A 27,817-nucleotide genomic window follows, 5' to 3' on the forward strand; every position below is an offset into this window, starting at 1 on the left:
TTCAAGATTTTCTGTTTTATTTATTTATTTATTTTAATTTAAATTCTTTATTGTTGAAAGTATTACATATCTCCTTTTTCCCCCGTTGACCTCTCCCAGTCTGCTCCCACCCCCCCCCGCCCAGCACTTGCCCTCACCCCCCCTACTGTCTGTGTCTATTGATTATGCTTATATGCACACATACAAGTCCTTTGGTTATCTCTTACCCTCCCACCCCCTCTCTGAGGCTTGACGGTCTGTTTGATGCTTCTGTGTCTCTGGATATATTTTAGTTAATCATTTTATGTTATTCATTATACTAGAGGCCCGGGTGCATGAAATTTGTGCACGGGGGAGAGAGGGTCCCTCAGCCTGGCCTGCACTCTCTCCAATCCGGGACCCCTTGGGAGATGTCCGACTGCCAATCCTGGGCCTAAACCGGCAGTTGGACATCCCTCTTGCAATCTGGGACTGCTGGCTCCTAACCACTTGCCTGCCTACTGGCTTGATTGCCGCCTAACTGCTCCCCTGCTGGCCTGATGGCCCCCAACTGCCCTCCCCTGCTGGCCTGATTGCCCCTAACTGCCTCTGCCTCGGCCCCCACCACCATGGCTTTGTCCAGAAGGAAGTTGGACAGTAGGAAGATATCTGGTCTCCTGGTCTAATTAGCATATTACCCTTTTATTAGTATAGATTCCACAAATGAGTGAGATCATGTGATATTTATCTTTCTCTGCTTGGCTTATTTCGCTTAGCATAATGCTCTTCAGGTCCATCCATGCTGTTGCAAATGGTAAGAGTTCCTTCTTTTTTATAGCAGTGTAATATTCCATTGTGTAGATATACCACAGTTTTCTTTCTTTTTTAAAAAAAACATATTTCTTTATTGATTTCAGAGAGGAAGGGAGAGGGAGAGAGAGATAGAAACATCAATGATGAGAGAGAATCATTGATTGGCTGCCTCCTGCACACCCCCTACTGGGGATCGAGCCCGAAACCCAGGCATGTGCCCTTGGCTGGAATCAAACTGGGGACCCTTCAGTCTGCAGACCGATGCTCTATCTACTGAGCCAAACCATCTAGGGCCCACAGTTTTCTAATCCACTCGTCTGCTGATGGGCGCTTAGGCTGTTTCCAAATCTTAGCTATTGTAAATTGTGCTGCTATGAACATAGAGGTGTATATATTCTTTCTTTTTAGTGTTTCTGATTTCGTGGGATATATTCCTAGAAATATTTTTGTGGGATTACTGGGTCTAATGGGAGTTCCATTTTTAATTTTTTGAGGAAACTCCATACTGTCTTCCACAGTGACTGCACCAGTCTGCATTCCCACCAGCAGTGCAGGAGGGTTCCTTTTTCTCCACATCCTCGCCAGCACTTGTCATTTGTTGATTTGTTGATGATAGCCATTCTGACAGGTGTGAGATGGTATCTCATTGTTGTTTTAATTTGCATCTCTTGAATGATTTAGTGACTTTGAGCATGTTTTCATATGTCTCTTGGTCTTCTGTATGTCCTCTTTCGAAAAGTGTCTAGGTCCTTTGCCCATTTTTTGATTGGATTGTTTATCTTCCTTTTGTTAAGTTGTATGAATTCCCTATAAATTTTGGAGATTAAACCCTTATCAAATGTAACATTGGCAAATATGTTCTCCCATGCGGTAGGCTTCCTTGTTGTTTTGTTGATTTTTTTTTTGCTGTGCAGAAGCTTTTTATTTTATTTATTTATTTATTTATTTATTTATTATTTATTCACAGGAAAAAATTTTATTTATCTTATTTATTTTCAGTAAGTTTAAATTCTTGAGGGGTACAGCATTACACGAATTCTTTGTCCAATAGCCTTAGCAGGAAGATTGCTTCGGAATTTAGCATGAACCATTCCACCATTTCCATGAGCACGAGTTACCTTTCCCCAGATTACTCTGGTTTTGTTTGGTTTGCCACCAGGAGTCACTGTGTTGTTCTTTGCTTTGTACACATAAGCACATCTTTTGCCTAGATAGAATTCTGTTTCATCTCGAGCATAAACACCAATTTTAAGAAGAGCCATGTGTTCCCTCTGGTTCTGGAGACCCCGCTTATAGCCAGCAAAAATGGCCTTGGACCACAGCCTTCTAGACATATTTGTCCTTATAGAAGTCCTGTTCCCAGCAGGACTGTAATTATAAGACAAAGACACTGTAATTATAAGACAAAGACAGGAAAGTAAAAATAAGGAAAATAAAAATCACCTGCACTCATACCAGAAATAATCTTGAGTAACATTTTATTATGATTCCTTAGTTTCTTCTACCTCCCCTTTTTTTTAAGGAAGAGAAAATAACTGAATTTAATACATTTGTATGTACAGGAAACCCATATACACGAGAGAGTCAGAGATCACACATGCAGGAGAGGTTCAGAGGTAGAAAGGGGGGTCTAGGTATATGAGACATCCTGAGCTAGGAATGCAGGGTCCAAGATGGCCGAAGCTTTTTATTTTGATGTAGTCCCATTTGTTTATTTTCTCCTTAGTTTCCATTGCCCTATGAGCTGTATCGATAAAGATATTGCTATGACATATGTCTGATATTTTGCTGCCTGTGGATTCCTCTAATATTTTTGTGGTTTCTCATCTTATGTTTTAAGTCCTTTATCCATTTTGAGTTTATTTTTATGTATGGTGTAAGTTGGTGATCTAGTTTCATTTTTTGCATCTATCTGTCCAATTTTCCTAACACCATTTATTGAAGAGACTGTCTTGACTCCATTGTATGCTCTTGCCTCTTTGAAGATTTTCTGTTTTAAACATAATGAACATTCAAGATCAAGCAATTCATGAATATTTATTACATAAAAGCTGTAAAATATTTAACCAGAACACTGTGTGCTGGGGTTTGAAGCAGTTTTTGTGGAGGTTTACATGAACATGATGAACTATCTTGGCACTATTAAAAAGTTAAAACATTTTTTTAGTTAAATTCTTATAAGAAACTTGAATTACAGCTGTGGATGACGTGTACATATTCTAAGAATGTAGGAATACTTGTCTTGAAAGTGTTTCACTCTCTGGTGCTTAATGCAAGTGAGGAATTCAAAACTACTTTCCAGGTGGTTCTGAGACATGACCTGTTTATTCTGTTCTATCCCCTCATCAGTTTAACTTGATAATATTTTCACTCTTTGGAGATGGGAAGGTAGTGGGTCTTGTTACTGAAGGTCTGGTTTTAAAGGAGGAAACTCATGAATGTCTTTGGGCTTAGTATTCAATTTCATAAATCATTGTCTCTGATTTGTCTAAACTTGAATAAATGTAATTAATGTACTTATTTGATAAAATGTTTTCTTAAGAAAAAAATGTCTGGCCTTGCTTTCTTACTTTGAATGCTAGAGGAAATAGCAAGGTTAATGGTCTCATATTGATACAGGTAACAGGCAGTTATGCTCTTTCAGATCCTAATTGAGGAAGAATTTGTGTTTGGTGGAATGTTTTACCAGTAAAGTCAATGTCTATTATTCATTATTGTTCCCCCCACTGTAATTATAAGACAAAAACAGGGAAGTAAAAATAAGGAAAATAAAAATCACCTGCACTCATACCAGAAATAATCTTGAGTAACATTTTTTTGTGATTCCTTAGTTTCTTCTACCTCCCCTTTTTTTTAAGCAAGAGAAAATAACTGAATTTAATACATTTGTATGTACGAGAACCCCATATACATGAGGGAGTCAGAGATCACACATGCAGGAGAGGTTCAGAGATAGAAAGGGGGATCTAGGTATATGAGACATCCTGAGCTAGGAATGCAGTAATGCACCTTGTGGCCTTCAAAGGGTTATTGCAGGCTGAGAAGAAGAGCAGATGTTTAGTAAATAGAAATTTGCCTCGCCATATAGTTGGGTCAAGGTCCCAGTTCACGTTCTAGGTACTTAAAGGGAGGGGCAGGAGCTTCTCTTGAGCTAAAATTACCCTTCACTCAGAACAATTCCATATACTTCTATCCCCCTTTTAAAACTAAAATTGATGTGGCCACATAAGTAGGTCCTAAAAAACCGTAATTTCATTATAATATTGATGAGATGCCATAGGAACCAATCTCTTGTTTATATCAATTAGCCTATAATAAAATTGGTCTTGTTATGTGTCATTCCACTTTAAGTTGCAGAACCTATGCCACTGTTAAGTGAGGACTTACTGTATATAGAGGTATTGCTTGTTTTCATTTAATAGTATATATAGTATTTCCTAAAATATCAAATTATTCTGAACTGATGACTTTTTGAAAAAAAATATTTTATTGATTTTTCAGAGAGGAAGGGAAAGGGATAGAGAGTTAGAAACATCAATGAGAGAGAAACATCGATTAGCTGCCTCCTGCACGCCCCCTACTGGGGATGTGCCCACAACCAAGGTACATGCCCTTGACCGGAATCGAACCTGGGACCCTTCAGTCCGCAGGCCGATGCTCTATCCCAGTGATGGCGAACCTTTTGAGCTCGGCGTGTCAGCATTTTGAAAAACCCTTACTTAACTCTGGTGCCGTGTCACATACAGAAATTTTTTGATATTTGCAACCATAGTAAAACAAAGACTTATATTTTTGATATTTATTTTATATATTTAAATGCCATTTAACAAAGAAAAATCAACCAAAAAAATGAGTTCGCGTGTCACCTCTGACACGCATGTCATAGGTTCGCCATCACTGCCTGAGTCTATCCACTGAACCAAACCGGTTAGGGCTGAACTGATGACTTTTAATGAATATATAAAACATTAATTTCCATAAAGAAAATGTCAGGCTGAGGCCAGCACACTCTACCTAGTTTTAGTTGGTGGCTTGACAGAAATAAACATGGGAGGAGTTACATTTGGCCTCAATCTGACATTTTGTTTATAGAAGTAAGCCCCAAAGGTCTCATTCTTGTATTGGAGGTTGAACAGTTGCTTTGAGATTTTGTACTTGCCAAGGCATTTCCAGCAGAGTTAAAGGGATCTGTGAATGGAGAGAAAATGGTTTATAAAGTGTCCTTACTCACATAATCTTTAGAAGGTAGTTATATTGTTGTCATTAAACAATTTCCTAAATTCAGAGTTAGAAGGTCTCTAACACTCATCTAAAATCCCATTTATTTGGGGTATATTGGTAAGAAAGATGTCTTTTTCTATAATCTTGGTGCATGAAAACATTTCAGGTGATCATCAAAATGTAAATATCATCATAGATTTCCCCAAAGAATTTTGGTCTTTTTTATTTAAAAAAAAATTAATTTCAGAGAAGAAGGAAAACGGAGAGGGAGAAGGAGGGAAGGAGGGAGGGAGAGAGAGAGAGAAATATCAGTGATGAGAGAGAATCATTGATCGGCTGCCTCTGCAGTCTCTGTACTGGGGATCCTACCCACAACTTGGTCATCAAACCATGACTCCTAGTTCATAGGCTGATGTTCAACCACTGAGCCACACCAGCCTGGCTATTCTTTCTTTTTAAAATGAGGCTCAGAAATTCTTGTTGACAAGCAATCCTTTTTTTTTTCTTCTGTTAGTTAAGTGTCACTTGCTGTTCGGAATGTTAGTGATTGACTTCATCCCTGACAGAGCAGTTGTCCTACAGTGTGTGCCTATGATCACACAGGTGACTACAAAACAAGTGCAGTATAAACCACAGTCACATGTCCCATTGATAATGAGTCTGCACTGTAGCATTATTGTTACTGTTACCATAAGGTCAGACGAGCCAGGCAGAGGGTATTCTTTCTTTTCTCTGACCCAGGTGTGGCATTTGTAGATGCATGGTGATTATAGATTTGTTAACCCTCCTTTGGAAAGATTTTCATCTTATTTGCTTCTAGGGGGCTCACTTCATCCAGTTATGCTGCCAAAGGAAAATCCCTCTGCTGTTCCTGCAAAACATTACTGGTAAGAAAATAGTGTATTCAGTTTGGTTGCACTTAATCTAGAGCTGCACTGTCCAGTATATCTTAAGAAGTGACCACCACAATAACTCTAATAACCATCTTCACCATACATAGTTATTGCAGTATTATTGACTGTATTTCCTGTGCTGTACATTATGTCCCAGGGATTTGAATTTTTATTCCAAAGAGTGGTATGATCAGTGTGAACTCTCTGGATTTCATTTTCCCTAGATGATCTTAACGTGGTGGATGAAATGATTTTTAAGGTCTCTTATGGTTCTAGAGTTCTTTTCCTAGAATTCCATGATTCTCCCATATATACTTTTTTGTATCTGACATATAGGAGATATTCAGAAATGTAGGTTAGCTGAAAACTTATTTCCCCCAGTCTTCTAAGTCAACTATGGTTACCCCAGGTTTAAAGGGAGGAGAGCCTCTTAGTTGTTGGGAACAGGCAAACCTTCATGAGAAGAAGTTTGGCTCTTGACAGGAGGGCTTTGAATATTACTGGTGCTAAAGCATCTTCATCTTAACTTTAAGGTACTTGGCTAGATGAGTTTTGAGAGGAGTCATATCCAGATGGAAGCCTGAGGGCCTTATGTGGCAAACCTCATAATATGGGCAGAGAGAAAGTAGCTTCACCAGGGCAGGGCCTTGTTTCTATAGTGATTCATGACTCACAGAGAGCAGAGGTTGAGTTTGGTTTTGCCACATTGCATTTGAGGGACCTGTGTGGCATTCGTTTGGAGACATATAGTAGACAGTTGACAAATCTTGAGCACAGAAGGGATATGTTAGCTGGGGGTGAAAATGTAGGTAGCATCAGAATATGGCGATGGTATTTAAAGCTATGGGAATAGATAAGAATACCCTGAATAGAAAAGAGGACTCATGGACAATCTGTGAGAAACTGATTCCTTCCACAGAGGTGAGAATAAAGGAAGAATTGGAGTATGATTATGTTGTTTTTTAGGTTGGGAAGAAGAATGGAGAAAGCCAAGTGAGATGGCTTCTATTTTTTTTTCTTTTAAGGCAAAATCATCTACAGGAACTAGAGGGGCAGTTGGGTATGGGAGGTTGTAAGAGCTTTAAGAGAGGTAGATATTGAAGTAGATATTGTGGGAACATGACAGGAGTCAAGATAAGGTAGATAAAGGAGTTCTGAGCTGTTCTGAGGGTGCAGCTCAGAGGGGTTGCTGGAGGAAGCAGCTGGTGCCTTGTGAGATGAGGGATGTCCTGTCACTACCTTTTCCATAGCAAGTACGGGTGTTCCACAAAACTGGTTGAACTGAGTTGGATGATTTGATGCTGGAGATTTGCAAAGCAAGAACAGTGACAATCAAGTCAGCTGTGAGTCTGCAGGTGGGGAGAGGGACACGTGAAGCCTGACTTGGTGTTTATTAGGTGAAGAGGAAGGAGCCCAAAGCCTGCAGGCCCAGGGCAGCTGCAGACCAAGTTCAACAGAGATGGGAGCTTGAAGAAGTAGAAGGAGCCCATAATTATAATGAAAAGTTCTTTTACCTTCCTGTTGAGTCACTGACAGGTACACTTAGCATCTCTGTGAAACATTAATGTTTGTTTCATCAAAGTTTAAGCAGCACTGCAGAAGGAACACTCTCTATTTTTAAACCAGGTCAGTGGACACTGCAGCCCTCACAGTTCACCTTGCCACAGTACCTTTTCCTTAGTTTGCCATTTCACATTCTCTCATCACCAGGCTACTGTTTTGAGATAATTTCTCAAAGATAAATTGCATGCTTACCTTGTTTGGAGATATCTGTGTACATCCAGATGAACCATTTTAAGAAAATTTAAAAAGTGATTAGGGAACATTTTATTTTAGCTTTTAAAGCAAACTTTTTTGGGAGCACATTTCACATGTAAGTATTTTGTTAGGGTGAGGCCTGAAGTAAAATATAATTTGACAATATGTCCTTCTAATGCCTTGTTGGTATTAACTTCTGTGCATTAATCCCATCACCCAGAGGCATTCTTTCTGTTCTTTCTCTCAGGATTTATGGTTGGTAAAGACTATGAAGCTGAAGGAATAGCCAAGGATGGTGCCAAGATGGTGACTGCCGTAGCCTGTGCCAAAGTGCCTAAGATAACTGTCATCATTGGGGGATCCTACGGGGCTGGAAACTATGGGATGTGTGGCAGAGCATACAGGTAGGTGATTGCCATGATTTTCTCTGAGAGAATCATACTTCACATATAATTATAAATGATTGGGTTTATTTGAAATATAGAATGGCATTCACAAATCTCAAGTAATTAATACCATAATTTGTATCATCTGGAGGGGCAAAATGAAACTTAATGCTGAAGGTACTTTTGGAAAGAAATCCACAGTGGGAACCAGGAAATATTTTGAAATGGCTGGTAATGAAAATTCTGCATGTCATAATTAGTGTGATGTAGCCAAAGCCTTGCTTTGAAAAAGGTGTGTAGACATAAATATATATCATGGAAAAGAAGTAAGGCTGAAAAATCCATGAGCCAAGTAGCTAGCTCAAAAAGTTAAAAAAGAACAGTATTTTGAACACAAGAAAAATAGAAAACAGGACATAATAAAGAACAAACATAAGAGAGAAGAATCAAGAAAGCCCAAGTTGCTTTGTTTGAATGGTTAACAAACTTGCTAATTCCCTGGTGAAACTTAAAGATAAAGTGAGACAGCACAAGTAATCAATATCTAGACTGAAAAACAGGACATGACCATGATAACAAGAGGATATTTTGAAAACTTTTATACCCAATACCAGAGGCCTGGTGCACAAAAATTTGTGCACTCAGGGGGATCCCTCAGCCCGGCCTGTGCCCTCTCGCAGTCCGGGACCCCCTCAGGGGATGTCCTACTGATGGCATAGGCCTGATCCTGATTGGGCCTAAGCTGGCAGTCAGACATCCCTCTGGCAACCCAGGAGTCCTCGGGGGATGTCTGACTAACGGCTTAGGCCCATCCCCACCCCACCCATGGGGAGCGGGCCTAAGTTGTTAGTCAGGCATTCTTAGCACTGCCACGGAGGTGGGAGAGGCTCCTGCCACTGCTGCTGCACGGCCAGCCATGAGCCGGCTTCTGGCTGAGTGGCGCTCCCCCTGTGGAAGCACATTGACCACCAGGGAGCAGCTCCTGCATTGAGCGTCTGCCCCCTGGTGGTCAGTGCACATTATAGCAACCGGTCATTGTGGTTGTTCTGCCATAGGGGTCAATTTGCATATTACCCTTCTATTATCTAGGATATTTTCATGAAATGTAAAAATACAGTGTGTCAAAACAGACATCAGAATCACCTAGAGAACATAAAAATTCTAACTATTCTCAGGCCCCACCTCTGGAGATTAGTGTATGGTGGGTTCCAGGCATTAGTATTTTTTTTAACTATATTTTATTGATTTTTTACAGAGAGCAAGGGAGAGGGAGAGAGTTAGAAACATCGATGAGAGAGAAACATCAATCAGCTGCCTCCTGCACACTCCCCACTGGGTATGTGCCCGCAACCAAGGTACATGACCCTGACCAGAATCGAACCTGGGACCTTTGAGTCTGCAGGCCGACACTCTATCCACTGAGCCAAACCGGTTAGGGCAAGGCATTAGTATTTTTAAAATTCCCAGATGATTTTAATGCAGCTAGAATGAAGAACCTCTAGTTTAAAGGTACACATGGGCCTCTGACACTTTCTGTGTTGTACAGTCAGTTAATTTGATCATTCTTTTCTCCCCGTCATAGCCCAAGATTTCTTTACATTTGGCCAAATGCTCGTGTCTCAGTGATGGGAGGAGAGCAGGCAGCCAACGTGTTGGCAACAATAGCGAAGGACCAGAGAGCAAGGGAAGGGAAACAGGTAAGTAAGTGCCATTTCTCCTGTCTTCTGTCTCTGAGTGTGGCTCTCACCAGGGAACACCCTGCTGCCTGGAGCAGCACAACCAGAATCCCTCTGTGTTCAGTGGTCAGGGGTCCAACGTGAAGGTCCTGGCTGTTTAGAAGACACTGACCTGGAAGTTGTTGAGAAATTTAGACTTACATTCTCTCTCTTCTTTGCACCATTTCATTTGAGGTACCTTTCTGTGGTCATGTACAGAGTCTTTCAGAATCCCAGGAAAGCACTCCAGGAAGCTGCCTGCGAGTGCCTGCGGCACAAAGATGTTTGGTTCTCACTCATTCGCAGTTAGTGAGCTTTAAATAAATCTGGTTTCCGTCTTTGACTTTATGACCTAAAGCAGCAGAATTTTGTTTTTTCTATTTCACTTTTAGCTCGTTGTGAAGGATTCTTTGCGTGGGAGGGCTCAGTCATATAATGAGAATTGATTAACATTATTATACTGGGAACGTGTAAGTGAAGTAAAATGGAAAGGGCACTGGATGCAAGTGGCTGCTGTTAAAATGAATTTCTTTGTTCATTTCTCTGTTAGAGAGGCTTCTGAAATTATAGCCTTTAACTATTTTGTGTAAGCACCAAGCCTTAGAAATGAATTCACGTTCCTGAAATGGCTAGGGGCACTGTTTTCATAGCAGGGATAATGCGAAGGAGGCCCTGTCTCCGAAGGCTCTTAGTCCTACCATTTAGGAAGCATCTGTCTGGTAACTGTCTCCTTGGTGGAATGGGATAATAAAAAGCCTCAGGGTGGTTCCTGCCTCCCTGATGATATCCCATATCCTCAAGGAACTCTGAAGACCAACACTGAGGTTTCAGATTCACTTTAGTCTTGTCCAGTGTCTAAGCAAAAGGAAAGCTGTGTGTGTGTGTAACGGTAATAGTGGTGAGGGAAGTATGAAATTCTACCTGATATTTTGAAGATATGTCCCAAACTCCAGCCCAGCATGGTGATCTCTTATTAAATAGTTGTTCTTTAATTAATTTGATATACAGATATATTAATTCATCTGTTTTAATATATGAAAGTACATAATTTTAGTGGCTCTCTCTTTGAATTCTTTACCTACAAATGATATTAAGCTATGAAAATATGTTTAAAAAGGTTGGATTTATTTGAAATAAGTCATTTATTTTTGTGTGGAATTTTTTAAAGTTGAAAATACTTTTCAGGGTTTCAAAATTAACTTGCATAAAGATTTTTACATCTGAATTAATTATCACTTGTTTCAGGCAATACTGATGGGCAAGCCATTAAATTTTTAATTAAGGAAGACTATCTCTCAGCTATCTGGGAAACTGTAGAGGTTATTCAAGTTGTGGTTGATATTTTATCCCATTAAGCCTTAAAATGTTTAAAATTTTGGCTATTTTAAAAGAACTCCCCTACTTCTCCCCCTTCTTAATGTAATGTAGTCCTTTTGGTATACTAAAGAATTCACATCACCATTGTACTGTGCTGGAATACAGGGTGCCCTTGGTTTTGACCTTACATCACACAGCCCAGGCTCGTGTCTCTGATAAGGGAGATGTAATGTGCACTGGTTTGATAGTCATGAGATTGTGTATGTGAAAGCATCACTTGTAATCTATACCTCACTGTGCAGGTAGATGTTGGTTGTAGCATCCATGACATCTCTTGCCCCTTTTTCTCAAGGCGCTCTGGGTGGATCTGTGTTCCTCTGCAGTGGACTTATTCCTTGTCCTTTTCTTTCAGTTCTCCAGCGCTGAGGAAGCTGCTTTAAAAGAGCCCATCATTAAGAGGTTTGAAGAGGAAGGAAACCCTTACTATTCCAGTGCAAGGTGGGAGCCTGAGAATTACTAATTCCTTACTGAGTGCATGTTGGCCATCAGGACAACAGCTTCACAGAGATCTGGGCAGTCAGGATGGTCCAGCCTCTGTGAGAAACAAAACATAATGTTGGGGACCCAGTTTTGTACTGTTGTCTCCATAATAGGAATGCCTGCTGCTGAAGCACAGCCCCTTCTCCCAGGCCGGGCTGTGGCTCCATCACCGTCGGTCTGATTCTGCCAGCCTTCAACCCTCTTCCTTTATCCCATTTGTCTTTGAGGTGTCTGGGGACTGGAGGGGCACTGCAGCCAGAGGTGGGCCATGCTGGGGCAAGGAAGTTAAAAGAGTTGTAATCCTGGCTAGGTAACTTTCAGGAATTAGTTCTATTACAGTTATTGCTAAGATCCGTGGATTCCTGTCATCACCTCTCTAGGATTATTTTGTTTTTACCCCATTTTAAGCATGGATTGGCCACTCTTTGGCACTTGTGAACAAGTGTGCTTGTACATTCAGAAGGTGACTAGTCACAGACAGGGTTCATGTGTCAACACCGAGTAATTACCTCATATACCTATGCAGCTCTTGGCTCTGCTTGTTTCTTATGCTACTTAATAAGGCAATAAATTATCCCGCCTGTCCCTGCTGGAGACTTGCTGGCATGTGCTTTCAGATCTCTTTTTTTTTGGACAACTTTAATGTTTTGCATTCTGAAGAATATGCTTCACAGGTTCATTTCACCCCTTGGGCAGATGGGAAAAAAGAAAAATAACTATTTTTGTCTTTTAAAATTAGGTTATGCTGTGATTTATACCATTTACTGGAGAGGAGGGAGAGAAGTTAGAATCCATTTCAATCATGTGAACGCATCTTTTGTGGCAGGCACTGCTTCTAGTGCTGGGGCCACAAAGACTAAGCATATTTGTTTCCCAGAGCATCATTGTAATGCCATTTGGGATTTAAAAAAATCTGTTTCTCTTCTTGTTAACATCTACTTTAATGACTAATTTTACAGGTATGTTTTGTTGGGGTAGTTCATTGATTCATTGAATTAAGAACAAAATATCTTTGAGAAATAAACATGTTCTTTTTATAGTAGCCAGTAGAAGCAAAGAGGAAATATAAGACCATATAAAAGGTTTAAAAGAAAATACATATTGTAAGCACATCTACATTCTTTTAAACATAACATTTTGACTGAAATTCACAAAAACAGTTGAAATATTAAACTTTGAAAAATAGCTTGTTTTGTGTGATGGCTAAGCCATCTATTGAGAAACATTCAATCTTTTATTATTTCCATACTTGCATTATTATTATTTTTAATGGATTATATTCAAGCAGGAGAGCAAATAGCCCAGATAGACTTATCTTTGGAAATGAATAATGAAAGACAGTAAGATTTCTTACTTTGTAAATGCTTAACCCTTCTGTTGGAACACTTGGTGGCATGGAGACAGCAACTTCCTTTCAAAGATGAAAGGATTTTTAAGCCAGTATATAGCACGTTCCTTCAGTTTAATAAGTCTCTTCACAGTAAAATTCTGCAGTCTGTCAGGCTTTCACATGGCTCAATCTGTCTTCAGAGAGAGCTGTCATCATTTGCTACTTTAGCCTCCTATGTTTTTCTTAATCCTTACATGTCACATATGCAGCAGATCAGTTTTACTCTGTTCAGTTGTTTTTATGATCAAACTTTTCAGACATTTGATTAAGGCCTCTTCACAGTCTTTTTAATGACCCTCATGAAGCAGTCTCCTCCTCCCCGGCATCATCATGCTTGTGTTACTCTGCTGTCGGCTTCAGAAGGGAGTGTAATCAATTGACCCAGTTACAGATTACACGAGTGGCCTTTTCTTCTGGACAGCTCATACTGCAGACTTCCTATTATGAATGTTTTATGAGCAGAGATTTGAATCATGGTCTGTCAATGTAAGTTTAGTTTAATAATTGATGCTATCTCCAGGTACAGAAGGCAGTTTGTTTAAAGAAAGCAAAAGTGCCACCTACCAATGACCTTTAAAAAAAGCAATATTTTTCATTCACTTTTCTCTGTAAATTTGAAATTGTCCGTGAAAAGCAAACTAAAATTTCTACTTAAAAGTTTCTTCTAAAAGCAATTTAAAGCTATTGTTTTTTCCTGTTGTAGCAAAAAATAAAAGAACTACATAGGAAGGTATTATTTTAATAAAATGTATTAAATTCTATTCAGTAATTTTCATAGTTTCTTAAGAGATGAAGTTTTGGGGGATATACCTTTTCTAGTAGAGACTTGGTTTGAGATTATTACCTGGGTTTATATGATTCTTCATATTAATAACAGGACTATGTCACCTTGATTTGTACATTTGTGTGGGCAGAAGAGGGCAGGAAAGTTTTTCCTGGAATAAGTAAAAATATTTTTAAACTAGGGATTATTTTGTGACTTCTTGTAGGAAGCTGTTCCTAAGTCCCTAAATTTGATTTGACATTCTGTGGGAGCCTGGGATAAAAGTCATGTCATTTTTCTTTCTCCCTTTCCCCCTCTCTCGAACATGGTTTCAGTTGTGAGATTATAGTACACAGAAGTTGTCAGTAGATCCATATCTTATTACCTGAAGAAGAACCTCCTCAGCATTTCTGGGCAGGGCATGTATAAATGGTAGTTTGGTGGTGGATTCCTAATAACTCATATTTTGCTCTTTTATCAGGCTGTGGGATGATGGGATTATTGATCCAGCAGACACCAGACTGGTCCTGGGTCTCAGTATCAGTGCAGCCCTCAACGCACCAATCCAGAAGACAGACTTCGGCATCTTTAGGATATAACTGGGATATATAGCATCTTCTATTGGACATTACCAAAAATCAATATATTAATAGCATTAAAGTTTAAGACTTTTTCAAATTTTGACTGTTACAGTAAAATTTTCCCAATATAGTGCATTGTACCTTTCTACGACCTTAAAAAAATCAATAAAGCCATGGCTGGTTTGGCTCAGTGTATAGAGTGCAGCCCCTGGACTGAAGAGTCCTGGGTTTGATTCTGGTCAAGGGTTGCAGGCTTGATTGGGGCACGTGTGGGAGGCAACCAATTGATGTGTCTCTCTCACATCGATGTGTCTCCCTGTCTATCCCTGTCCCTTCCACTTTCTCTAAAAAAAAAAAAATAGAAAAGAAAAGAAAAATCAATCGAAAAATACCCTCAGTTGAGGATTAACAAAACAAAATTATTTAAAAAAACACCCATGAAGATACTTATTTCATGAACCTCAATTCCTTGTGAGTTTTCTTAGATTTTTCTGTAGCTCAGCTTTACCACCCTTGAAATGAAGAGAATAAATTACACTTATCCTTTCTAACCCACAAGTAGTATGAAAAGTTCTGTAAACTATAAATTCCAGGTATTATCAAGACTATTATAGTTTATTTCCACTGAAATGATGATTTGTTCATTATGCACAATTTTGTAACACTTATTTTTAAAAGCATCTATTTTCCCTCTAGCCATCATCCCATTCCTTCCCATAATAGATTTTTTGCTGTCTGCACTCAGGACTCCTTTCCTACCCGTTCTCGCCTCACCTACCCTCACTGGCTTCCCCTGCCAGCAGCCCTGCCAGGGTCACTGTGGACCTCCACATTGCTGGAACCAATGGGTTCTTTCCTGACTTTATCTGATTTAATTCTCTGCAGCTTTCAGGTCAGTTGAACATTTGCTCCTTGAAACACATTTCGTAGCTTCCATGCTGTGATCCTCTGTGTTTTCTACCGACCTCTTTGGCCATTCTGTTCTCTTCAGTTTCTTTTGCAGGCCTGCTCCCTCTGCTGATTCCTGCTCTCTTCACCATTTGTCCTGATATTTCATTAGCAATTCATAAATACATTCTTATTCTAAAAGATACAAGGAACACAAAAATATCTCCTCTTTTTAAAAATTGTGGTAAATGTACATAACATTTACCACTTTAACCATTTTTAAAGGTACAGTTCTATGGCATTAAGTGCATTCACATTGTTGTGCAACCATTACCACCATCCACCTCCAGAAGTCTCATCATGCTAAACTGAAATTTTGTTTTTAAACACTAATTCCCCATTCTCCCTTCCCCAGCCCCTGGCACACCTCCTTATTCTTAAATGTATGTGTCTTTCATGGCTCGATTTAATCATCCAGGCCATTTCAGCCCTTCTTATGGCTTCATTGCAATGATTCCTCGTTGACAGTTCCTAACATGGTTCTCCCCTGACCTGCAAACCTGTATCTGACAGGTATACTGGATATCTGCACTGACTGTCTTACAGGAACTGCAGATTCAGTCAATTCTATTGACTTTATCTCCTATCATCACTTGAATCCCCCAGTGATTTTTGTCTTTCACTACCACAGGCATCAGAAGTAGTCTTCCTGCATCCAGTCTTACCTGGTCTAATCTCCATCACTCTGAAATTAGGATGGCCATTCTAATTGCACATCTGGTCATGCTACTCCCTTACTTATATCTTTTTTTAAAAATATATATTTTATTGATTTTTTACAGAGAGGAAGGGAGAGAGATAGAGAGTTAGAAACATCGATGAGAGAGAAACATCGATCAGCCGCCTCCTGCACACCTCCTACTGGGGATGTGCCCGCAACCAAGGTACATGCCCTTGACCGGAATCGAACCTGGGACCTTTCAGTCCGCAGGCTGATGCTCTATCCACTGAGCCAAACTGGTTATGGCCCTTAATTATATCTTTGATTGGTTCTCTGTAGAATTGCCTTCCACGATCATCACCTCTTTAGTCTCATCTCCTTGACTCCTCTTTCACCCTTGGTGCTTCGGCCATTCTATGCTTCTAGTTCCTTGAACCTACAAAGTCCTTTCTACCTCAGGGTCTATAGGTTCCCTCTGCCTGAACTGTTCTGCTCTCTCTTCTTAAACACATCTTTTTGTCTCTGACTTCTGGGGGCTGGGTTAGTCACCTATAGTGTGCTCTTGTAAAGCACCATCACTCCCTCTGTCACTTCTATCTTACGTGTTTATCAGAAATAGAAACAGTTCTGTAATATTGCCCTCCTGCTAGAATGTGAGCTCTATGAGAGCAAGGAGCCTCCTGTTTAGCCTGTATCTCCAATGCGTGCCACTCAAATTTATTTGTTGAACGAATGAAAACAAATCCAAATTTTAATTGATATCCTCTGGTCACATCATTTTTTAAATCACGTGATTATATGCTGAATGCTTTCCTAATAAAATTAGTATTTCAAACATTTGTGTGTGGTGTTCAATTTAGGCTGCATTTGTATATCGGGTCAATTTAGTTTTTGAGATGTGTGCAGGTGATCTCAATTCTGAGATAAGTTGCATTTTTTAAAAAAAATATATTTTATTGATTTTCCACAAAGAGGAAGGGAGAGAGACAGAGAGCTAGAAACATCGATGAGAGAGAAACATCGATCAGCTGCCTCCTGCACATCTCCCACTGGGGACGTGCCCGCAACCAAGGCACATGCCCTTGACCGGAATTGAACCTGGGACCCTTCAGCCCGAAAGCCGACGCTCCATCCACTGAGCCAAACCGGCTTCGGCTAAGTTGCATTTTTAGAAGGATGATGGAGGTCAGCAAGAGCACGTGGAATGCTTTCAGTCGCAGGGCTGCGTTCTTTCTGGGCTTCATGGGGAAAATTCATTTTCTTGCCTTTTCAGCTTCTAGAGGCCTCCTGCCTCCCTTGTAACTTTAGTAGGGATTTCTGTATATTAGCCATAATATGCATTAGCATTCTAGAGAGCCATTTAGTTTACCATAGTGCCAGGGTGATTTTATTTTCTGGAGCCCCAGCATTTCAGTGTGCCTGGCCGCGTTCTCCTTCTTGAAGATGACTCAAGTCAGTTTGTGTGCCTCCTATGTTAAGGAGAGCAGGGCCTGAGGAAGAGCAAGGTCTTAGGAGGAGATTTAATAGAAAACTTCCTGAAGAGAAAACATGACCAGAACTACTGGTTAGAAGTAAACTGGAGAGAAAAATATACTGTGAACTCATAAGACGTAAACAAGTCGAATTTTGGAGTACCGGCGGGAATTACGTCATTTTACGTCATTTTGCGCATTTTTGTTGAACGTCATTTCCTTTTGACGTTGTTGATGAGGGAGGGAAAAAAAAGGATTCCTGGCCAGGACCTCTGTGAGCGTGGGTTTCTCTCCTCGCATCCGAGAGGCACGCACAGGAGGCGCCCTGGCGTCTGCAATGCCCGGTCTGAGTGCGGTGCGACCCTGAACTGGAAGCGGTAAGAAATTATCTCACCCGTTTTTATTAATCCTTCTTAAGTGTATGCATAGCTCACATTTATTTAAATGGTTACTATTAGAAGTGTTTTGGATCTTTATTTAGAAGTTTGGTGATGTTTTTGTGAGGAGAATTATGCGGTAGGAACTGTTGTGTTAGCCTAGGACCTGCTGCTGACGTTAAGAGGTCTTTCTGGACTAATATCAAGAGGTTTCTGTAAAAAACATATTTGACATTTTTTTAACCACAGCTCTATTCGTCATATTTAGCTGTAGGATAATTAAAAATAACTGTTTTAAAATTATTTGTAATTTAAAATCCAACAATGTTATTTGTAGAAACATTAGACTAAAGAAAATAAAGTGAAAATTCTCCATAGTCCCACCACCCAGAAGTAACTGCTGCTATTAGTATTTTCTTGTATAATATTCTCTTTTTTTAATCTGTAGAAATTTTTTTTGACAGAAAGTTATTCTGTTAAAGTTCATCTACAATGAAGTGTAATGTGTTGACCTGTTTCTGTGTCTTTTAATATTTCCTCTACAATTTTGATGTTGCATGATATTACATTGTATGGATGCCCTATTTGATTTTACTTCCCTATTATTGGGCACGTAGGTTATTTCTGGTTCCTCACTATTATAAATAATGCTGCAGTAAATATCCTGTGTTTCTTTACATAACTGATTATTTTGTTAGTGCAATTTCTAGAATTTGGATCAAAGTGTAGACTTCTAAGGCATGTTGCTAAATTCTGCTCTATAAATGTACATTTACTGGTATGCTACGAGCACTGCTGGATATAATGATGACCCTGGTGCTTTTATATACTGATTTATATACTGAAATAACTTCAGTGGAATGAAATCATGTAGGAAACTAGTGTTTAGCTTTAAAAAGTTGTGTCTAGGTGACAAAGTCATATTGGTAACAAGTTGTGAAGGCTCAGCACAAATCCATGGTGCATCATGGTCATGGGAAGAACCCTAGACTGGGAGAAGACCAGTTCAGCCCTAGTTCTGCTACTAAACTGTGTGAACCTAGGAAGCTGGGAGGGGGAAGTCAGCTTCTCTGACCTCCCAGTTTCCTTCTCTCATTCCAGATGTCCTAGTTTTTTCCCACCTCCCCAGGTCCCCTTTATTTCTACCAGTGCTGGGGCAAGTGGGCAGAGGGGGTGAATGGAAGGTCTTAGAATGTAGGGATTTCATAGAGAACTTACTGAAGAGAAAATATGACCAGAACTACTTGTTAGAAGTAAGCTGCAGAGAAAAAAAAATAGGGTGTGCTAAGAACTCTTAAAATTCTGCACATACGTGCACCATATGGCTTGCTGAGACTGATTGATGGTGGAAACCATTTTCCACAAGGGTGGGGAACATCTGGCTCGAGGGCCATATAAGGCCCCCCAAAATTATTTGGTCTGGCCCTGCCAAGGCATTAGCGGTGAGTTAATTAAATGTTTCCCCAAATATAGCAGGCTAATTTTTAAGTTGATAATTTTGTATGGCCTGAGAATGATGTTATAAATATCCAAATGGCACATGGCAGAAAAAAGGTTCCCCAGGAACCTTTTCAGGATGATGCATTCTTTTGCTTTGTCAGAGTTTATTTTATTCAAATGAACTAACATCTACTGAAGGCCTACTATGTGTCTGACTTTGGGTGGGATACAAAGATAAGTATGGCATGGGTCCTGTATTTCACCGGCTCAGTACCCCTCCATCTTTTGGCAATTGCACTCTCATTCTCCTTTGGGAGCTACCCCTTTTCTGTTCTGTGCAGTCTTGGTGAGCACCAAGCAACGAGCCCTGGTCCCCAGCCAAGAGCTGGACACCTCACTGAGTCTTGGCCAGGTTGACTCTAGCATTTGACTCTTGAGCAGAGGGACAAAGATGGAAGATGACTGGCACTCTGGTTACTGAGGCTCTGTAAGCCTGTGGTACTCTGGCATCCTGTATTTTTCCAATAATCTTTTAAAAAAATTACTAGCGTCAGGCTCCTATGCTGGTAGCAGCAGACACTAATTGGTAGCAAGTCCTGCAGGTCATAGGTTAAAATAAGCTAGTCTATATTTTCAAACTTGATGAAAAATTTTCTGCCTGCATTTTAAAAAATACTTTTCAGAAATGAAACCACTGGAACATTGAAAGTAAGTAAAAAAGATAATGGAGACAGAAGAGTAAACTAAGGGTATTGGCCCTCAGGGTACATGAGCATTCAAAGGAGGGATGTAACTTCCCACCACCATCAAAGTTAGGATGGATTGAGCGTTTAAATTGCCACATGGAAACTTGATTTATTGCAACCTTTTGATCACTGAAATATGTCACTGAGCAAGATTTTAGGTTACTTTTAATTGGAAATCTGGCTAAAAAGATCTGACAGTCTTTCATTAGGGATAATTTAGATGCAGCCATGCCAGGAGACAGAGGGTAAAACTAAGTACTTAGGTAGCCTTAAGTGACCTTTTGGTAGCCTTAAGACCACAGTGCTGGTCTTTTATGAATGGCAAACAGGTTGTTCGTAGTCTCTTTTGAAATGTTAATACTTTGTAATATTTGCATGAATGTTTATAAGTATTTGTGAGGCTCCTGTTTTTATTTTGGAGCTATCGGTATTTTTATTTTGTCTTGATTTTAATGTGACTTTTCTTCTACGTCTTTCCACCTTGAGGGATATAGGAAAGAAAGGTAATTTATCATCATAATTAGCTAATTAATATCAATAAAGGAAAGCAAAGAAGAGTCAGACATTGTAAGCATGGTCACCTGGGAAGCTTCGCCAGGAAGCTACAGCTTCACAAGCATTGTTCCTCCAAGGGGAATAGCACCCTCCCTTCTCCCATCTGGTCCTGGATTGTTGAGGAGAGCAGGAACAGATGGACACATGCCCAGTGAAGTCCTGGTGACCCAGAGAAGGCGCTTGCCTGTCAGTCTAGTCTGGGGAACAATGGACTGGCTAGGGAGTGGACCCCATCAGAATTGTGTGAAATTTTGAAAAGCTAATTGGTTAGTTTGAAGAAGCTCCTGGTTAAAATCCCCAAAGAGTTTCCTCTTTCTTCCTCTCTTCTTCAGGCTTGTTCACTCTTGCTCCATGACCCACACCTGTGTGGGCATTCACCTGTTTACTCTCTGTAGCTATGTGGCCTTAAGCAGCTGCATGGCCATCCATGTGGACCCTACCTACAATGGACTACAGCTGGGGGACAAGCTAAGCTAGCTTTACTGTATTTTAATATAGAAGAGAAATTCTGGGCCTGCTGAAGACAAGACTGGACTTTTTCCGTGGTGAGATGGACAGAGATGGGACCCCTTAATTTTACATCATCAATAAAGCTTTCTATGAAACCACATCATCCTGTGGGGGCCTCAGGAAATTCTTTTCCTCTCTGCACCCCAAGAAACCCACTTCCACTGATAACAATGAGAGGATTACGTTTATAGAACGGACCACTGTGAGTAAGGGAACAATGGAGTCTTCCAAGTGTGGCATGATTTGCATCTATACCAGATTGGACTTAGAATTCTGAGGTACTCTGGCATCCTGTAGTTTTCCAATAATCTTTTTTAAAAAATTACTAGCATCAGGCTCCTATGCTGGTAGCAGCAGACACTAACTGGTAGCAAGTCCTGCAAGTCATATTAAAATAACCTAGTCTATATTTTCAAACTTGATGAATTTTTTGCTGGACAGAGAGCTCAATTTGAAATCAAGGGACTTAGTTCTTGTCTAGGCAGTGGTACTGACTAGCTGTCTGATCTTGGCCTAGTCTTTCCTTATCTCTTAACACAGGGGTGGGACTACATTAGTGGTTTTCTCCTCTGGTTTCACATTAGAATCAGCTGAGTAGTTTAAACAAAAAAAGCTGGAATCAAAATCTTTGTGGGATATGTTTTAAAGCACCCCATGACTGCCTGAGAACAAAGGTTCTCAGAATTCCACTGGTTTCAGAATCACCTGGAGGGATTCTTAAAACACGGATTGCTGGGTTCCATCCCAGATTCTTATTCTAAAGGTCTCGAGTGGGCTCCAGAATCTGTGTTTCGAACACGTTTCCACCTGGTGCTGCTGGTCTGGGGATCACTTTGAGCACCACTGACGGCTTGAGATGATCTTGCAGTTCCTTCCTAGCTCTAAAACTTTAGGATTATAAGAGCAATTTCTGCTTAGTGATGTCACTCTTGTATATTTTGGTTAAGTCAGTGTACATTTCTCTCTCCCCATTTTCAGGGTAGGGTGAATTTGTCTTAACTTCTTGGTCAGTGATTCACAGCCCTGCTGAACACAACATTCACCTGAGGGACTTTGCTTATGAAATGCCCTGGTGCCCAGGCTGGACTCCAGAACTAAACGGGGCTCTCTCAGGTGAGGATGCAGTTATCAGGATTGTTAAAGTGCCCTCAAGCGATTCCGGTGTGCGGCCAAAGCGAGTCTCTTCACAGAGAAAGGCTGGTCAGGAGGTTTCAAAATGGAGCAACTAGCTCACTTCAAGGCATTTTCATGAATTTAAAAACTTAAATTTCAGTTGTATATACATTTTTCATGTATATGTAACTTAGGTAGAAGTTTGCCTTATTTTGATATCTATATGTACCTAATTTCAGGCTAACTACTGAAAGTGGTTACCAGTAGCTGAAAGTTTCCAATGAGATATATCCAACGTGATGGAAAGAAATAAGATCAGACCAAAAACAAACAAGCATAAACAGGAGCAGTATTTTACATAACTGGCGATAATGACAGCTAACACTTCTCTTGCACAGATTTGTTTTCTGAGGCATGTCTTTATGCCCTGGTGCCTTTGTTGTAGCTTCTCAGTGGATTAAACAGAGGACTGAAGTTCTCTGAGGACTGCCAGTTTCTCACTGCCTATCAACCGTAACTAGAGAAAGGAAGGGATATTCATCAACAAGATGGTTGAGATTATATTGAAAACTTTTTTGTTGTGCAAGCCATTCATAACAAAATTTACCATTTTAATCGTTTTTAAGTATGTAGTTCAATGGCATGAGGTAAATTCATTGTGTCGTACAACCACCACCACCTCCAGAACTTTTCATTTTCCCAACTGAAACTCTGTACCCATTAAACAGTAACTCCTCACTCTTCCCTTCCCCAAGCCCCTGGTAATTGCTATTCTATTTTCTGTCTCTATGAATTTGCTTATTCTAGGTATCCTATGTAAGTGGAATTATACACTATTTGTCTTTTTTTGTGTCTGGCTTATTTTACTTGGCATGATGTCTTTAAGGTTCACCCGGAGATTCTTTTCATCAAATATATTCATGTCACAATTGAATGAGGTCTGTGAAGGTGTCAGTCTTACTCCAGTTAAACAAACACACGGTGATGGAGAGCGCTGTTTCCCTGGAGCCTTTAGGCATGTCTGCCGGGTGGGCTGTAGTGGTACCATTCAGTTCTGCTCTCAGTAGCAGCCTCCTCGGTCGCTCAGTCCAGAAACATGGTTGTCATTGTGATTCTCTCCTCTTCCTTACCCTGACATTCCATTGCTCAACAGATCTTCCTGATTTTACCTCTGAAATACCTCCCTAAATCCTCCTTTTTTATCCCCGAACTAGCTTCAGCCAGACCTCCATCTATTCTCGCTTGGATCAATATCAGATACTCCAAACCAGTGTCTCTGGTTATCACTGCTGTCAGTCATTATTTCGTTAATCTACCCAACGAGTGTTATATCGCACCAACACTCCTTGTCAGGCACCGAGCTGGCCTCTTAGAGCCTTCTGCATAGCCATTTGGACCACACTTGTCTCAAATAAACCTGATTTTACCCCAATACATTGATTCTAGAACCCAACTTTCCCCAGCCTTCCAGTAGAGGATGGAATAAAGATTCAGAACTCTTGGCAGGTGAAATCAAGGATTCAAAGCAACAAGAGGAAATTTAAGAGTAATAAGTACAGAGGCCTACATCTCAATTCAGGAAAGTAGAGACTTATGTGCAGAACTAGAGAAACCTGGCTTTGCAGCCATTCACTTGGAAAAAAAAGACCCTGGAATTTTGGTTATCAACCAGCTTGATACAGGTTAACAGTGTGTGAGACTCTTGGTAAGAGTTAGCCACATTCTCAGCTGCATTAATTTCAAAAATATGCTGATTATAGGCCATAGTAATGTCTGTCCTTGGGGCTGATTATTATCTTCAGTGACATAAGCCAGAGCCTATGAAGAATATTAACAAGCGAGAGCCCGGCTGGTATGGCTCAGTGGTTGAGTGTCAACCCATAAATCAGGAGGTCATGTTTTGCTTTCCGGTCAGGGCACATGCCTGGGTTGCAGGCTCGATTCCCATTAGGGAATGTGCAGGAGGCAGCCGATCAATGATGTTTCTCTCTCATCGATGTTTCTAACTCCCTATCCCTTTCCTTTCCTCTTTCTCTAAAAAAATCATAAAAACATATTTGGAAACAAAAACAAGCTAGAGAAGGACATGCAGGATGGTGTTTCTGAGGCTGGAGAACTGGGCCTTGTCTGTACTTGGGAAGTATGTAAAATACCCAGATTCCTGGGATCCACCCCTGGATATTTTCAGGCGATTCTAATGCACATCTTAGTTTGGGTACCACTGATATGGACGACATGAACAGCATGATCTGAGAAATATTGAAAAAAGTGGAGATTTTGCTTAAAGAGAGAGGATGTAATAGGTGTTTGCAAGATCTGAAGGGTTGTCGTTTGTAAGCTGAAATAGCAGGAGGGGAGGGTATAGTATGTTTAGGAGAAGCTTCGGTGAGAATTTACTAATACTGAAAGCTGTGTGGTTATGGACCAGGCTGTCCCAGGAAATATTAAAGAGGAGACGGATATTAGGAATGCTGTAGGGCAGTACTTCAAACTTCAACGTGTGTATGTGAATCACTGGTGTATCTCATTAAAATGCAGATTCTAATCTAATAGGTTTGGGTTAGGATCTGAGATTCTGTGTTTCTAATGAACTGATGCAAGGCTTCTGGTGTGTGGACCACACTTTAGTAGAAGGCTGGCTGTAGCGGGTGCTGCTACCGGTTGATCAGATGACCTGGGTGATCTCAGTTCAGAGTGGGTATTCAGCAAAGTTTAGTTAATTGAAGATGGAGAAAGCATGCTACCCAAACCACATCAGAATCCTTCAGAACTTTTTGTGAGGAACATGCTTTAATCTGTTTAGTTTAATTCTTTCATTTCTCTAGAAACTAGGTATTATATATAGATGAATGACCGAGAGCATGAGCTTCAGAATCAAATAATCTAGGTTTTGTGTCTTGCCTTCCCCATTACTAGGATTATGAATCTGGGCAAGTAACAACCGATCTGAGCCTCCTTTTCCTCATCTCTAATAACCCCTCACTGGGTTTTATGAGCATTTCATACAGGGGTCCTCAAACTTTTTAAACAGGGGGCCAGTTCACTGTCCCTCAGACCGTTGGAGGGCCGGACTATAGTTTTAAAAAAAACTATGAACAAATTCCTATGCACACTGCACATATCTTATTTTGAAGTAAAAAAACAAAACGGGAACAAATACAATATTTGTATTTGCATGTGGCCCTCGGGCCGTAGTTTGAGGACCCCTGATTTCATATGTTAACGACCGTAAAGTGCTTAGTATAGAGCAAGTACTTGAAATGTACTACCCATTATTTATGAAACTACTCATTTTATCAGGCACCAATCTACATTGTTGCCCTTCCTACTCCTCCTTATATTCTTGGAGGATTCTTGAGAGCTCTGCAGATGTCATAGAGTGTACCAGTGAGCTCTCAAAGTACAGGCACTCACCCCACATTTCTGGGAATACTTTCTTTCTTGGGGGGGTCCCATGTCTTTATTGTTGGCATTTTCTTACCTTCACCTTCTGAAATCAGAAGCTACATATTTTCTCTACTTATTTTTTATAGTAAGCATTAAATAGATAACTTCTAAAGTTGCAAAGCAAAGAAATACTAATGTACACATTTATGTAGGGATATCCACAAGATAATGAAACAGAACTGATTAAAAGTGATTGCCTCTGTTGGTAAAGGATGGATAAGAAAGGTGGATTAGGGGACTGTTATGAGTCTGTCTGTTCTATTTATATTTTAGCTACTTGTAAGTATTATTTGATTTTTTAAATTTTAATTTTATTTGGCCTTCTTCCATCATAGCCTGCCTAATCTCTTTAACTTGATTTAAAAAATTAAAATTTTAATTTTAAAGAATTAAGCCAGGTCCAGAACACTTAAGGATAATAAGGAAAGACACTTAAATTAAGTGATAGGGAGCAAAAAAAAGTATTTAAGCAAGAGTATGGCATAATCAAAAATATTTTTAAGGAAGATCAAAGCAGTCTACAATGTCAAGAATGTACTGCATGATCTCACTTATATATGGAATCTAAATATGTCAAAGTCATGAAACAGAGAGCAGAATGATGGTTACCAGGGGCTGAGGGGTGGGGGAAATGAGGAGATTTTGGCCAAAGGGTACAAACTTTCATTTAGAGACCAAATATAAAGCCTTGTGACTTCAGTTAATAATAATGTATTGTATTCTTGAAAGTTCCTAAGAGAATAGATTCTAAGTGTTATCACTCCCTGTGAAGAAAAACAAAGGTAGCTATGTGGGCGATGGGTATGTCAATTAGCTTGATTGTGGTAATCATTTCAACAGTGTGTATCAAAACATCACATTGCAGCTCCGAGGTCTGCTCTGCACGCACACTGGGATCCAGCCCTACTTGCCCACAGCAGTAACCATATTAATAGGCACTCTGTTGGCTTTCTGCCTTCTTTCCCGTCTCACTCTGCCCACTCCCTGGTTATGCTTTGTGGGGATCACATTCCAGGTAAACTACCTGGGCACACGACTTTGTCTCAGGGTCTGCTTTGGGGAAACCCCACACTTGGATGTCCGGCCAGGACTCTGAACTTGGTTGCAGCCACTTTGTGCAGAGTGTGGTTCCCTCTATTCGTGAGTCAACACTCTTTCGAGTACTTTCTGCCTTGAATTCTTTTGTACACCCACTGATGACCCTTTGCCTATATCTCTGTTATTTTGGGCTTATGCCTTTTTGTGTTCCTTTCTGTCATTTTACTTGGTGTGGAAAGGGGGTGAGGAGGCACAAACCCTGGTGATTTGGCCTTCTTCCATCATAGCCTGCCTAATCTCTTTAACTTGATTTCCCATTCTGCCATCATTTGCCCACAATCCCACAGCCACGGAACGCTTACATTTGCTTATCTCTTTCATTCCTTTGCATGTGCTCTCCCTCTGCCTGGAATTTTATTCTCCTGGTCTGACTGACAAATTACCACTTTTTCCTTAAAATTCTGCTCATGTCGACTCTTCTATTGCACGTCCCCTAATTGTGCCCTCCCTCTTCAAGCAGTTCATAATTATGAGTTCTCCGTCCGTCTCCTTTACTTGATTCTATGTCCTGCAAGGATGAAGATTGTACCTTTTCATTGGACATTATATTCCCAGTCCCAGGCACAGCGCCTGGCCTGGTGCTCTGTAGTATTTGTTGAATATACACATAAACGCATTCCTTAAGGGCAAGAAAGCCAACTTAGCTTGACACATCAGCTAAGAACAGGATCTGGGGCACTGATGGACCTCCCCAGTGTGACTGCAGGATAGCTGGCTACCGCCAATCATCCTGTGGAGAAGTGCTTACAAGATGAACCTGGGAGCAGTGGGAGGGCGTGGGTGGTTATGGGCCACAGATGGGTGGTAGGGGCATGAACAGAAGTGAGGTTACTGTGTTCTGTCCCAGGTTTGCCTGTTGTTACCTTAAAATTTGTTGCTAGGAGTTGATTTTGTGATGTCTCAGTCTCCACCATTCTTTTTCATTTTTTATTTTTATTTTTACCGAAGGCTGCGTGGTATGGAAGTGAAGAGGTGGAGCTGAGGCTTGAAGTTTGAAGTTCCAGCTCCACCACTTGTTAGTTTGTAATTTGAGGACAGGTTACCCAGGTTCTCTCTGCCTCAGTTTCATTATCTGTTGTGAGGATTAAGTGAATATATATATATTATTATGTTAA

The 27,817-nt window shown here is 40.3% G+C and overlaps 1 protein-coding gene and 1 pseudogene across 1 annotated transcript in view; one reads left to right on the forward strand and one right to left on the reverse strand.

Moving 5' to 3' along the window:
* Positions 1-16,781, forward strand: part of MCCC2 (methylcrotonyl-CoA carboxylase subunit 2) — a 61,803-nt gene extending 45,022 nt beyond the window's left edge. The window contains exons 13-17 of the mRNA XM_070412148.1: positions 5,813-5,879; positions 7,891-8,047; positions 9,612-9,726; positions 11,474-11,559; positions 14,236-16,781. Of these exons, the coding sequence (XP_070268249.1) occupies positions 5,813-5,879; positions 7,891-8,047; positions 9,612-9,726; positions 11,474-11,559; positions 14,236-14,353 (543 nt within the window). The 3' untranslated portion in view covers positions 14,354-16,781. The remainder of the gene's footprint in view (positions 1-5,812; positions 5,880-7,890; positions 8,048-9,611; positions 9,727-11,473; positions 11,560-14,235) is intronic.
* On the reverse strand, positions 1,776-2,105 carry LOC139008657 (large ribosomal subunit protein eL33 pseudogene; annotated as a pseudogene).
* Positions 16,782-27,817: the final 11,036 nt, after the last annotated feature.

The sequence above is a fragment of the Myotis yumanensis genome, unplaced genomic scaffold (genome assembly GCF_028538775.1).
Source record: "Myotis yumanensis isolate MYYU_CA2020_CCGP unplaced genomic scaffold, mMyoYum1.0.hap1 SCAF_4, whole genome shotgun sequence".
Taxonomy (NCBI): Eukaryota; Metazoa; Chordata; class Mammalia; order Chiroptera; family Vespertilionidae; genus Myotis; species Myotis yumanensis.